The 13,712-nt window shown below is 40.7% G+C and overlaps 1 protein-coding gene across 1 annotated transcript; it reads left to right on the top strand.

The window, feature by feature from the left end:
• Positions 1-10,932: 10,932 nt before the first annotated feature.
• Positions 10,933-13,661, top strand: LOC116137031. Its single transcript, XM_031422715.1, has 2 exons — positions 10,933-11,302; positions 13,228-13,661. The coding sequence occupies exons 1-2, from the start codon at positions 11,015-11,017 to the stop codon at positions 13,366-13,368; spliced, it is 429 nt and encodes a 142-aa protein (XP_031278575.1). The 5' UTR covers positions 10,933-11,014; the 3' UTR covers positions 13,369-13,661.
• Positions 13,662-13,712: the final 51 nt, after the last annotated feature.

Here is a 13,712-nt window from a genome sequence, read left to right as displayed (position 1 = left end):
GAGCATTTGATGGGAACTTTGATCCGCAGGATCATCTATATGAGTTCAACGACCTCATGGAACTCCACCAAGTCTCTAACTTGGCAAAATGTCGTTGCTTAGTTATAACCTTAACTGTCCATGCCAAGCGATGGTTTAGGTCGCTCCCAGCAGGATTAGTCAGCTCATGGTCTCAAATGAGCTCGACATTTCTGAGGCACTTCCAAGCGAATAGAAAGTTCTCAATGCCGCTAAGCTACCTGAGCAATATACAACAAGAGAAGGATGAATCCCTCCAATCTTATATAGACAGGTTCCACAAGGAGCTCCACAAAGTGGCTCATACTCCCGAGGAGTCCATTCGGACCTCATCATCGCGGGAGTTCGCCCGCAGACAGACTTGTGGAAGGAACTGCAATCTAAGGATGATGTTTCCCTCACTCGCTTTTACAAACTTACTGCAAAGTACCTCCGCATTGAAAATTCTGTGGCTACTCTCAACTGACATGACCTCGATCCTTCGAGCAGTGCTCCCAACCAGGGGGAGAATAGGAAGGCTGATCACAAATGGGGTAACGATGATCAACGAAAAGGAAAGAAGCAGCGGATCTCAACGCGCATCTCGTGACTGCTATGTGAGGGCAGTGCAGATGGCATGCAAGGGAAAAGGAATACCGATTGACATCCCCGAACAGGTAATGACAATAAGCAGGATTGAGCCATAGCCCGGCCCGGTTGAGGATAACATAGACCCTCACATCTAGGAATGCCCTCACAGTGGATCTGTGGAGGATTAATCTGAGATATCGGTCGATCAAAGCGAGTCAATCCGAATATTGAGGATCGGGAGTAATCTCAACCCTCAGCTCACCAACGACATGACTAGTTTCCTCAAGGAAAATGTCGACGTATTCGCATGGACGCATGCTGACATGGTCGGAATCAGCCCAAATATTATATGTCATGCCTTGAATATTGATAGTGCGGTCAGGCCGGTTCGTCAAAAGAGAAGAGCAATAGACCCTGAGCAATATGCCGCCTTGAAAGTGGAATGGATAATCTCCTCTTAAACGGATCCATCCGAGAGGCACTTTACCCAAGCTAGGTTGTCAACCCGGTCTTAGTAAAGAAGCCTAACGGCAAATGGCAGACCTGCGTTGACTTCATCAACCTTAACAAAGTCTATCCGAAGGACAACTTTCCCTTGTCGAGGATCGACCAGCTCGTCGGTGCCACCTCCAGGCACGGGTTGCTGAGTTTTATGGATGCCTACTTGGGATATAATCAGATTCTAATGTACGCGTCGAACGAAGAGCATACCTTCTTTGTTACAGATCAGGGGCTGTATTGCTATAAGGTTATGCCCTTCAACCTAAAAAACGTTGGGGCGACTTACCAGCGACTGGTTAATCAAATGTTTTCCGAGCAGATCAAAAAATCAATGGAAGTCTATGTTGATGACATACTGGTCAAATCACATGTCGTTTCAGATCACATAGCACATCTCGCTGAGATGTTCGATATACTCCAAAGGTACAAAATAAAGTTCAATCCTCTTAAGTGTTCGTTCGGAGTATCCTCGGAAAAATTCCTAAGATATATGGTTAACGAGAGGGGAATAGAAATCAACCCCGGAAAGATTCAAGCTCTCCTTGACATGAAAAGCCCGACCAACCAAAAATAGGTTCAGAGTCTCAATGGGAGAATAGCGGCTCTCAGTCACTTCATATCAAGGGCAACAGATCGTTGCTTGCCATTTTTCAATATACTTAAGGCCAACAAAAAGTTCAAACGGACTTCGGACTGCGAACAGACTTTCCAAAGCATTAAAGAACACCTTAGAAAGCCACATCTCCTGTCCAAGCCTCTCCCTCGGGAAATTCTTCTTCTGTATCTGTCTGTCTCTCAGCATGTGGTCAGTGTAGCTCTAATTCAGGAAGAAGACAGAGTCCAATGGTCGGTATATTACGTGAGCAGGCGACTGCTGGATGTCGAGATGCGGTATCCAGAGATGGAGTGATTAGCTTATGCCCTGCTGATCGCCTCCAGGAAGTTGCGACCTTATTTCCATGCCCACACAATCCACGTATTGACCAACTATCCGCTCAAGCAAGTCCTTAAAAAACCAGAGGCTTCAGGTAAGTTGCTCAAGTGGGCGATGGAACTAAGTCAGTTCGATCTATAGTATAGACCGAAAGCAACCATTAAAGGGCAGGTTGTTGCTAATTTCATTTCGAAGTTTACATACCAACCAACTCAGGAATTCGAGCAACAAGCCAGCGAAGTCACCCAAAAAACTGTCCGAAATCTATAAACCTGGAGCCTCTATGTCGACGGTTCCTCGAACAGGAGGAAGGCCGAGGCAAGCCTTCTCCTCCTTAGTCTCGAAAGGACTCGCATCAATGGTATTCTTTGGTTCGGGTTCAAAGCCATAAACAACGAGGCCAAATACGAAGCATTGCTCGCTGGTCTGTGGTTGGCAAGAAAAATGGGGTCAACCGCAGTCAGTATTCACAGCGACTTCATGTTGGTTGTCAATCAGATTTTGGGGGAATATCAAGCCAAGGAAGGAAACATGATCAGTTATCTGAAGAAAGCTAAGCCCGCGCTCGAGTCTTTTAAGTACTTCACGATCACGCAAATTCCTAGAGATAGTAATTCTGTCGCAGATGCCTTGGCAAGAATAGCCTTGTCGCTGGACTCAGATGCGCTAGAAAGTATTCCTATTCGGTACATAGAGATCCCAAGTATCAGCTCGCCCGAACAGGCCGTGGTCACAACCGAATCAGTTTCCTAGATGACCCCAATTAGTCAGTATCTCCGAGATGGGACCTTGCACAATGACAAGACTAAAGCAAGAACCCTACGAACAAGAGCTGCTCATTACACACTCATAGGAGATCAGTTGTACAAACAAGGGTTTAGTGCCCCTCTCCTTCGATGTGTAACCGATGAGGAAGCAAACTATATCATGAGGGAGATACATGAATGGATCTGTGGTAATCACACCGCTGCACGATCCCTCGCCAACAAAGTTGTTCGTCAAGGGTACTATTGGCCCCTGCTTCAAGAAGACACCTTCAACTTTGTAAAAAAATGTGACAAATGTCAGTGGTTCACGAACATACCACGAGCTCTTTCCCACCAGCTGATAACCATGACCAGCCCCTAGCCATTCTCCATGTGGGGAATTGATCTTATTGGACCCATGCCAGCTAGAAAGGGAGGGGTAAAGTATGTAGTGGTCGCGGTGGATTATTTCACCAAGTGAGCCAAAACTGAACCATTGGCCGCGAACACTACCAAGAAGCTCAAGGACTTCGTCTTCAAAAATTTTGTGTGCCGCTACGAAATTCCTCTTACCCTTATCTCTGATAATGGGAAACAATTCGACAACGAGGAATTCAAGCAGTTTTGCGAAGAGCTGGGGATCCATAAAAAACTAGCCTCAATCGTAGGACCGCAAGCCAATGGTCAAGTTGAAGCTGTTAACAAAACCATCAAGCATACTCTAAAAGCTAAGCTTGGCGCTGCCAAGGGTAATTGGGTTGACGACCTCCCAGAAGTCCTATGGGCATACAAGACAACTCTGAGAACCTCTACTTCAGAAAAACCCTTCTCGTTAGCGTATGGCTGCGAGGCAATGATCCTAGTGGAAGTAAGGACTGGTTCACTTCGGAGAGACTTGTTCAATAAAACAGACAATGAAGCACTTCTGCGTGCAAGTTTGGACTTAGTTGAAGAACATTGCGGCAAGGCTCAGCTAAGGATAGCAGCCTACCAGCAGCGCGTAAAAAGATTATTCGACTCTAAAGTAAGAAGAAAAGACTTCCAGGTCGGCGACCTGGTTCTGAAAGAAATCATTCTCGATACAAAGGAACCAAGTATGGGAGTATTGGGGCCAAACTGGGAAGGCCCATACCGCATCGCTAAGGTGATACGACCGAGGACTTATCACCTGAAAAGGCTCAACGGTTTCGAAGTACCATGAGCTTGGAATGTTGGGCATCTTCACCCCTATTATCAGTAATTCCGAACTCGCTTTTTAATTTCCTTGTAAAGACTTCTCTTTTAAGCTTTGTAAATAAGATCACTCTTGTGCGATCTTGTTCCTAGCATTGTTTGTCTTTCTGTTCCTCACATTGTTTGTCTTTCTATTCGCATATGTAATATTTGTGAAGTACAAAATTTATAAGTGCTATCACAAATAGTTAGAGAACGACCTTATGTCCACAGGTGTAATGTTTGCGAGGCACAAAAAATTATAAGTGCTCACAAATGATTTAAGAAATAATCTTTTTATTTATTAAAACTAAGTACAAATACAAATGTGCAAGCACATGCACAGTTGTGAAAAAGAAAAGCAGAAACAATCAATGGTCTTCGTTCCCAAGCCTTGAAGGTACAACCTCGGTGTCTCCAGGTTGGTCACCGACCGTCTGGTCAGCTGTCGGGTCCTTTGAGTCATACTCCTCCGGCTGATCGTCTTTAGGATAAGGCACTTGATCTTTCTCCTCGTTGTCGACTTTCACCATAGAAGTGAGGATCCTCTAGTAATCATTTGGGAGATCGGTAAGGTCTATGTTCGGATTCTTTGGTCGCAATAAATGGACTAAATAGACCAATCAGCGGCTTTCCTCTCAATTTCCAGTTCTTGTTGCTTCATTTGTTCGGTTAACAAAGCGACACGCCCCTGGGACAATTCGAGGTCTACCTCAAGTGCCCACCTCTACTTCTCGGTGGTTTCCCACAACCGCACTCTTTCTTCTTCTGCTCGCAAGGCCCGCTCGGAGCTCACTCAAAACTTTAGCTCTTTCTTGCCAGCCTCTTTGGTAAGCCTGGCCACTGTCCTTTGGAGCTCTTTGACCTTCTCTCCCATCTTCTCTAGCTCGGCCTTCTAGAAGTCTATCGTGCGGAGCGCAGCATTCCTCTCCGACATGTACTGGCTCACCTTAATGGTAGACAAGTTTATCTCCTTCTGCGTAGCTGCTAAGTCCCGTTTTAGCTATGCATTCTCCTCTTTCAACTCGACGAGCCCCCCAGCACCTTCCAGTTGGGTCTTCTGCTGTGCCAAGTGCATGGCAAGTGAAGACTACATAACAAAGGAAATAGGGGTTAAATTCCATTTCATTGGAAAAACAAGGGAAATATAGTAAAGTCCTCGATGAGGATGGACCCTCTTACCTGGCTTTGCAGCTGAAACGCACTGGTCATCAAGTCCACAGGGTTGGAGGCCACGAACTGTTTAAAGGCCTCAGCGAGCTGGCACTCTAAGAGGGTGAACATCACCAGCTGCAAGTGCTCTGGGAATTGCCCCATATAGTCCAGCATAAGCACGCCAACTCTCACAGTAGGTGGCATCTCGCCCACCGTCTCTTTACCCGCTCTTCTCCAAGGAGCCACGATCTCCCCTTGCCCTCTATGCGAGCCCTCAAGGGCAAGTGTAATGTCGGTCACGCACCTAAAGGGCCCTCTCGAGCGAAAAGCCTGGTAAGGCTACGACCTCCCAACTGCACGCCCAAGCCCTCCGGCTCGGACTCTGATTCCTCGACCTGCAGGCTGCAGCTGCTTCCTTTTCTTGGATTTTTGGGCCGCAACCTTCTGCTTATGACAAGCAACCGCAGGCTAGGAAGCTTCCGCTGGCTGTTCGGTAGGTGTTTGCGCCCCCGTCTGCGTTCCTTCAATAGGGGTACCACTAGGGCCCGCCTTGACTGGTCCCGTGGCACCGACCTGGGGAAAGATGAACCCCTTGGCTCTTAGTGACCTGGGCACTTTGGGTGGCATGGTCGCTACATGCAAGTACCATTAGTAAAAGAGTTCGCTGCATGCAAAAAATAAAACTAGCTACGGACACTTAAGAAGTAAGGGTTCCAAGGTCACTTCGGAATTAAAAAAGTCGTACTTCCTCAAGTTAGTGGTCGTCACGAATAGTTTTGCACCACGACTCTGCTCGGGTAGGTGACCAAATGCCATTATTTGATTAAAGTCAGTGAGAGCCGTCAACCTGGTCATCTTGTTTCCTGCGAAGAAACGGAAGAGTTCGTTAGCAAAGATTAAAAGAAAAGAAAAATTCACCAAGTAAAAGAAGGGAAGACTTACTCGGCTCCCTAAAGTGGCAAATGTCATCGTAATGGAAAAAGAAAAACTTCGTCTCATATGCCTTGACATTACTGGGGTAATTGAATATGCCTCCCTCGATCGTGGATCGCCTTGAGAGGTAATAAGAATCTTTGTCCTTGCTTTTTTTCAAATAATACAAGCAAGCGAGCTCTAGCGCCGTCAACTGGCCGAGACTTCTCTCGCCACACGCGATATACATAGCCACGGCTATCATATACGTGTTGGGCATCAACTGTAAAGGCGCGACCCCGAAATGATCAAGGATCGACCTAATAAAGTGATGAAAGGGAATCAGCGCTCCGCATTTGAATATATTCTCGGAGATCGCAGCCATTCCCTCTGGCGGATTCTGAGCTGAATGCGAAATGTACTGATAGACATCTACGCTAAGTGCGTATTGGTCTACTGCCTTCTGTATTTCCTCTCGGGTGGCCACCAACAGAATTTCTTGTGAGGGACCCACTGAGGCGTCCTGCGCCGACAAGCTCGTCCCCTCGTTTGTTCTGGTCGCTAAAGGGTTCATCTCTTCTATGGTCACTCAGTCTTCATACAAAGTTTCGTACAATGACGTGGAAGAACAGAAAACCACAATGTGTCTTCCTTAAACCCTAGAAAAACCCTAAAAATCTGTGGGGACCACCCCTAAAGATTCATGCCCTAAAAGAAACCTATTGCTTACAAAGAAAAAGAAAAGTAATGGAAGGATCTTCCTTACCTCTTGGATGTAGGGATTGAACTTCCTGCTATGAACATCAAATGCGCACCAACTTGAAAGATGGAAAATCTGGTCTTACGAGAGTTTCTTGCTTTTTCTGAAAGAGTGAGTGTTGTGACATTGCTTAAGGCGAGCCTGGGGTTTTGTAGTGGGAGAAATGGCGGTTGGTTTTCCGGAAGCCAAGCGACGTTTGGGCGGAATACATCTCTCGCCGTTGGTCGCGACCACGTGTCATCAATCGGTGAGAAGGAGTAACCGCCATGCTTCAAGAAATTCAATCGTCTCTTCCCTCCATTGAAATAAACGAGTGACGGCTCAATTCCCTCCTCCACATTAAATGCGCCCTCATCCGCATTTAATGCCCTGATAGGGAATGTCTTTTCAGTATGACTTGCATTTAATGTGCATGACTGACATTTATTGTGCACAGGACACGTCTATCAGAATAAAGGTTGTTTTATTAATAGGTTAGCTGTCTAGCGCAACAGATAACACTTGAAGAGGTCGTTAGAATAGAACACTCTTCGTCGCATGTCGAATACGAAATGAGGTGATCCCTTGTCTTCAATAGAAATGCACCAAGTTCTATCAGGTCGCGGACCTAGGTCGAGGTACGAAGCACATTGGTACAGCGTTGAGTAAGGTCTAATCTAGGTCGCTGACTTTGCAGAAGAAGACCATCTCAGGTCACTCATAGAGGTGTGTACTGCGACCTCCTTGTAGCCAGGTCGGTTCGGCCAGGCATCATTTGGGACATGTCAAATCGAGGTATAATTATGAAGTTCTCAAGGTTCGATCCTCAAACCTTAAAAATTAGGGGACTTCTGTTATGCTAGAAAAGGTATGGCTGACGTGGAGCCTTGTCAGCATGGGATGGTCAGAACTTGGGAAGGATTGTGACCTTCCAAACATAGCCACGTCGCGTAATGGCGCAAGTGGCACGCCCATGTCAGTGTAGTGGGTGAGTGCCAGGCTAGCAGGTGGTTGGAAATCGTCCACATGTCCAAACACTGCATAAGTCGAGGAAATCCCTCGAACAGGTGAACAATGGGACGTAGAGAAGGATTTGCACGGTACCCACCCACTTGCTGTTTTAGCAATCATTATCTTGGTTTCTCCCACTATAAATAGAGGTATTCCCTCTCATTTGCGGGATTGGCTAATTTTGCTCTAAAATAGCTTATTTCTCTCTCTCTCTCTCTCTCTCTCTCTTGTATTCTCTCTAAACAGTAGCTCAGTTTGCTAAACACGACCTGACATTTATCCTCTTGTTAATACAATAGCAGTGAACGTAGGATTTACTTTTGAGCATCCGAACCACTTTAAACATTGCCTCTCACCCTTTATTTAACTTAATATTCTCACATATGTGTGATTTCTAAGTCCGCTTAGCATTTTACACGTGCGAGTAGTTGGTGTCAAAATCGAGCATCAACAATAGATATTTTTATCTTCTAAACAAAAATTCGAAAATTAAAATTAGCAATATAACAATACGAGAAATTACTTCATATAATATCTTCACATTTAAAAAATAACATTTTGATTATAATGAAGTATGAAGATGATATTTTTAAGTTGGCACCTGAAAATCTAAGGTTTGGTTGGTACTCGGTATTGGGTAAGAATACTCGGTATTAGGTAAGAATAGAATATTATGTGTTTAGCCAGTAATCCTTTGGACGACATTTCTCACGCATTCTTTGTCCGTAAAGACAATTTGTGTCATTTTCAAACTCTATGGGTAAAAAATTATCTTTATGACAAACTATGGGTGGCTGCATGTTCAGCCGTAATCCTTTTATGCCAACTTTAACTTATTCCATGAAAATGTAGTACAGAAGATTCAGTATACATGAAAACAACACAAAAATCGCTGGTTTGTTGGAAGTTGGAACATTGGGTTAGGTAGGTAGGGTGACTTTCTATTAAAATGCCAAGTGCCAAATGCCAATCAATTATTACCCGCATCAACTTTATTTTAAAAATAACCATATTAGGTGTTAAAGTAAATTGGGAGTTGGTTAATTTCCTTTAATACCCCTCATATGGTTATTTTATCTAATTTCCGTAAAAAAGTATGATTAATTTCTCATGTTTTTATCTGGATATGCTCTTCAATGTTTATTGAGTACAAGTAAAGAAAGTTGTAAAGGCAAGAGAAAAGTTCTCTCTCGCATACTTGTTATATTACCTTAAATCATAGGTAATAATTTTTTGTTTTATATGATACGGAATTTAATTTTTTATTTTGCTATCGGATTTAGTTAGGCTTAGCCTTAGACGTACGATTGGGCTTGATGTTTAGGCTCAAACCTGGACTGTAAATGAGAGTGGTGTTATTTTAAGCCTTATCCATTAATAATTAAATTCATTAAAAGAAATAATTTAAAATTATATTATATTTTTATTCTCCAATTTTAAATCTCTGAATTTTTTTTTGAAAGTCCTACTCATATTTCATGCAACGTGTATTAGTTCGCTGTTTTTTTTTTTTTTCAATAATTTTATTATTTTTAGTTGTTTGATAAATAGTAGTACCCAAAAAACTAGAAAAAAAAATTATGCCATTATGAAAGAGATTTCTTCCAGAACACATGGGAACGTTTTAGAAAAGGAAACATTTTATGGCTACGTAATTTTGAATAGCATATAATATAATTATCAATTAATTTTTTAAACGATTAAATTAATTACGAGGCTGATAAAGACATTTGATAGGCTTAAACAAACACCACTCTGAAAATAATATAAAATCCTTCATTGCCTTAAATGGGTGCATTAAGAGACAAACTTGTCAAAATTTTACTTGAATAAAAAAATTACTTAAATTCTTATATTATATTATAAAATAAAATTAGCATATAATATATTATATTAAGTTTTCAGATCAGACTTGAATGAATAAAATGTTTGGTCACTCAAGTTATAAAATTTATTGAGCAAAATTATATACTATTTGAATTTATTGAATGATGTAATAAATATTATTCGGCTGTGACTATGATAATTCATATAAAATATTATAAATTTTAAGTTTTGGTAATAAGTTTTACGTCATGAGTTTAGGATATACATGTTAGCTTATTTTATGAAATTTAGTCCTCGTTGGATAGCATTTACTATAATTACATTATAACGATGTAAGTAAAAGTATATATTATAAATTTTACGTTTTAAAAATGGCTTATTTATGATTTTTTTTTTTTTTTTTTTTTTTTCTACATTAACCCTCGTTCGGATTAGCATTTGGCTGGGCCCAAACCCAACAAAGTGCACGCTAATCCCAAAACATTCCAGAACGTGGACTAGTAGTTTCAGGAAGCCTAACAAAACAATCACCAACATATAAACAACTTTGAAGCTTGAAACTTCACCGCTAAAAGCCTAAAACACACTGCCTAAATCCACTCCAAACCAATCAAGCTTGTTATCCATGGCTGAAAGTTACACCAAAATCATCACCAAAAACGAAAACCAAAGCGGTAGCAAAAATTTACTCTCACTCTTTACAGACTTCCGCCTAAACTTCCCTCCCTTCAACCGAGAAACTAAACCGGATGTGATTTCACTAAGTGAGTCAGAAACGGTACCGGTTCATTCTAAGGAAGAAGCTAATACAAATCAGAAACAAGACGTGGTGAAATTTTCTGATCCTAAACCTGTAATTCCTCCGCCTTTGAAGCTTGAAGTCGAAGATTACAGCAATCCTGCAGCTCAATGGCTGGTATGTTCTCTTTCTCCTGTAACGTAAAGTCGTTTCATAATGCATAAAAATGTTTTGATGATATTGTAGAACGTTAATCTTTTCACTGATGTTCTTGTTTTTAATTTATTTAAAATGTTTAGATACAATAACAACGACCAAAAATTAGATAGGAAAACTTAATAAGAATAATTTATCATGAAAAAAATTTATAAAATTTTAAATTTTACAGTAATATTATAATATACAAATTTATTTAAAAAATTAATATAGAAAGCATAAATGAGAATAATATCTTCATAAAAATAGTGGTGTACACGTGTCTAAAAATAATGAGAAATTAGCTGTAAAACAGTAGTAACGCGAACCGTAGAGAAACGGGAATAACAAACCGGAGAAAAACTAAAAGACGTGACAATATGACACGGCTTTTCCGCTGCTTTTAAAAATTGAAAACAAAATTGAGCTGAATTTCAGTCTCTCTCCAAGTCGTAATGGCTGAAAACGCCGATAATGCTACCAAAAAACAAGAATCGAAAAACATACTCTCACTGTTTCCAAAATTTGAGCTCAAGCTTCCTTTCCTTAACAAGCAACCGAAACAAGTAGAGTCAGTTGGTGTTAAGGAGGGTCAGAAAACGAGTGTAGAAAGTGAAAACGTAAGTGTGAAGCCGAGCTTGGTGAGGTTTCCGGACTCTGCGCGTCAGATAATTCCGGCACGGTTGGAGTTCGAGGCAGAAGAGCCGGCCGGAAGGACTTCCAACCCTGTCGTTCTCTGGCAGGTTTGTTTTCTTTTATAATATCTGGTTGGTTCCAAAGAAAATGGAGGAAACGAAGTGCTGGATAGGAGATTTTTATGTTTTAGGATTCTTTTGTTCAATGTCTGAATGTTTATTAGTTAAAACAGAAAGATGGAAGAATAATCGTTGATTTCTTTATTTGGAGAAATTATTTAATTTTCTGGAGTTGAAGTTATTGCTAGATTTTTCTTTGAATATTAATAAATTTATGTGAAATGATGAATGCTTAAAACGTTTTGGCTTATTTATTTGAAAGATTGAGAGATATATTATGTTGTGCTTGATGATGGGAAGAAAATTGTAGTCAAGAGTACACCATTTAGGTTAACGGGTTAACGAAACCATGAGACAGTCATCGTTGTAGTTGGTTGAGTAGAAGAAATATTGCTAGAAGATTTATTTTATGTTTGGAGGTGGGCGAAGTAGGTAAGAAATGGGGATGGGTGTTAGGTCTGGATCTTGTTTGTAAAATGGGAAAAGGAGGGTTATCGGTGGTATAATGTTATGAGGTTTTTGCTAAAACCTTGGAATTAGTTCAGTCACGGTCATAGAGTTTTGTGATGGTTTCTTTACTAGAGAATGAAAAACATAGAAGGGGAAATTCTTTTTCCTTTATCTTTTATTGGGTTGATTTCTCTTATTTCAAGATCTTAACACAATGCCAAGATCATAATTCTACTAGCTTGGATTTTCCAAAGAGTTATTTGAACTGGGAAAGGCCACAAAACAAGCTATCAAACAAGAGTTATTTTACGTTAGGTAGGTAAGGATGAAGTCTTGAATGATGTTTGGCGAGGGGCAGATTCTTGTGTACAAATGTCATTGGTACTGTTTTTTCTTAATTTATCTCATCTTAACTTTACTGTTTTACCTAATATCTAATTGGTAGTCTATTACAAATAGTGTTAATAGGATGGTTAAGACAATGCAGTGATAGGGCTGATAAATCTTATATGCCCAAGCTTCACTTGAATAACTATATGGTGTGAGAATTTGGGTACTGCTGTAGATGCTTCCATACCTAGGTGAATGAATAAATAATTTTCAAGTATAAAATCCGTAGCCGAATGAATGAAATAAATATTTTCAGCAAACAGTTTTGGATGTGGTTACCTTTTGCCAGTTTCGATGCTGGGAGGCATGCCATTGGCTTGGTTGCTTCCTAGAAGACTGGGTTAGCTGTGTAAAGTGATTGCTGTCTTCAGGTGCAACTCTAATAAGATTTTCAACTTTTATATGTCATTTAAAATTGAATTCCAAGTAGATTTTGTTATTAGCACAAGGGGCAGCATATTATGTGACTGTTGTTGGGTGCTTCTTAAAATGGGTGGAGAATATTCTTTTGTCATCTGGGTTTTGAGCTATTCTTCTTAGCTTTAAATATAAATGTTTGGATTTCTTGTTGGAAAGCCCTATAGTAGCAGTCCAGTAAGCTACAAACTATCTAAATTGCAAAATGACTAAGTTGCTTGGATAGTTGGATGAAGCCTTAATGGCTTATCCTCGTTGGTGGATAGGAGTTTTCGAAAGATAATCCAATTAGGATTTTCTTTTTTCTTTTTTTTTTTTTTTTTAAATCCAAGGTTCAGAATATTCAATATAGAGGGAAATAAAGAAGGAACGGAACTAACATTAGAAGATAGCAATTTCTTAATAATGTCCAAGGGATACTAATTCTTCACGAAATTGTAAATTTGTCATAATACTTTCTCTGTGTCATCTTTTTTCTGTTGGATTGAGAAAACTCTTTGTGCAAATAGTTTTGTGATTGGCCCATACTGCCAGTGCCGTTATCATGCCTATGTTCCCATGCAAAATAATCTCTTAGAAGCTGTATTATTGTGCTTCTCGTTTCAATTCTCCTACTTGGGATCTGTGATTAACCAAATTCCTTGATCTTCTTTCAGGTTTATGCTCTTGGAGGGTTTCTTGTTCTGAGGTGGGTATGGGCAAGGTGGAAGGAGAGGAAGGAGCAGGCAGCCAAAAAGGATTCATCCGATGACAACGATGACACTCCAGCTGATGATGATCACTATCATTCAGCATAATGTAGTTGTTGACTTGGGTAAAACGAAAATGCAGTATAACGAGGGATTACAGTTTACTATGTCAATGTGAAAATCAGTTTAGTTAATGGGGCAATGAAGTCTACCGCAATGTGTTTTGCTTTTTCTTTCATCCTTTTTGTACCTAAGAATAGTTCTCACTTCTCAGCAGTCACAGGGCTTGAAGTTTTCGAATCGCTTTCTGGTTCACATAACTATTAAATGAACTTTTATGGCCCTTGACAGTCAGAAACAGCCAATTTATGAAAATCACTTAATTGTGAGCGAATTGCCTATTTTTTTGTTCAATTCTATTAGAGTTTTACGATTGTGGATTGAATTAATTT

This window comes from Pistacia vera, unplaced genomic scaffold (assembly GCF_008641045.1).
Source record: "Pistacia vera cultivar Batoury unplaced genomic scaffold, PisVer_v2 Contig320, whole genome shotgun sequence".
Classification (NCBI taxonomy): domain Eukaryota; kingdom Viridiplantae; phylum Streptophyta; class Magnoliopsida; order Sapindales; family Anacardiaceae; genus Pistacia; species Pistacia vera.
This window is presented reverse-complemented; position numbering and strand designations above follow the sequence as displayed.

Coding starts and splice junctions, on each gene's coding strand:
- LOC116137031 (XM_031422715.1), top strand. CDS start 11,015: ATGGCTGAAAACGCCGATAATGCTACCAAAAAACAAGAATCGAAAAAC. Junction 11,303..13,227: donor ACCCTGTCGTTCTCTGGCAG/GTTTGTTTTCTT, acceptor ATCTTCTTTCAG/GTTTATGCTCTTGGAGGGTT.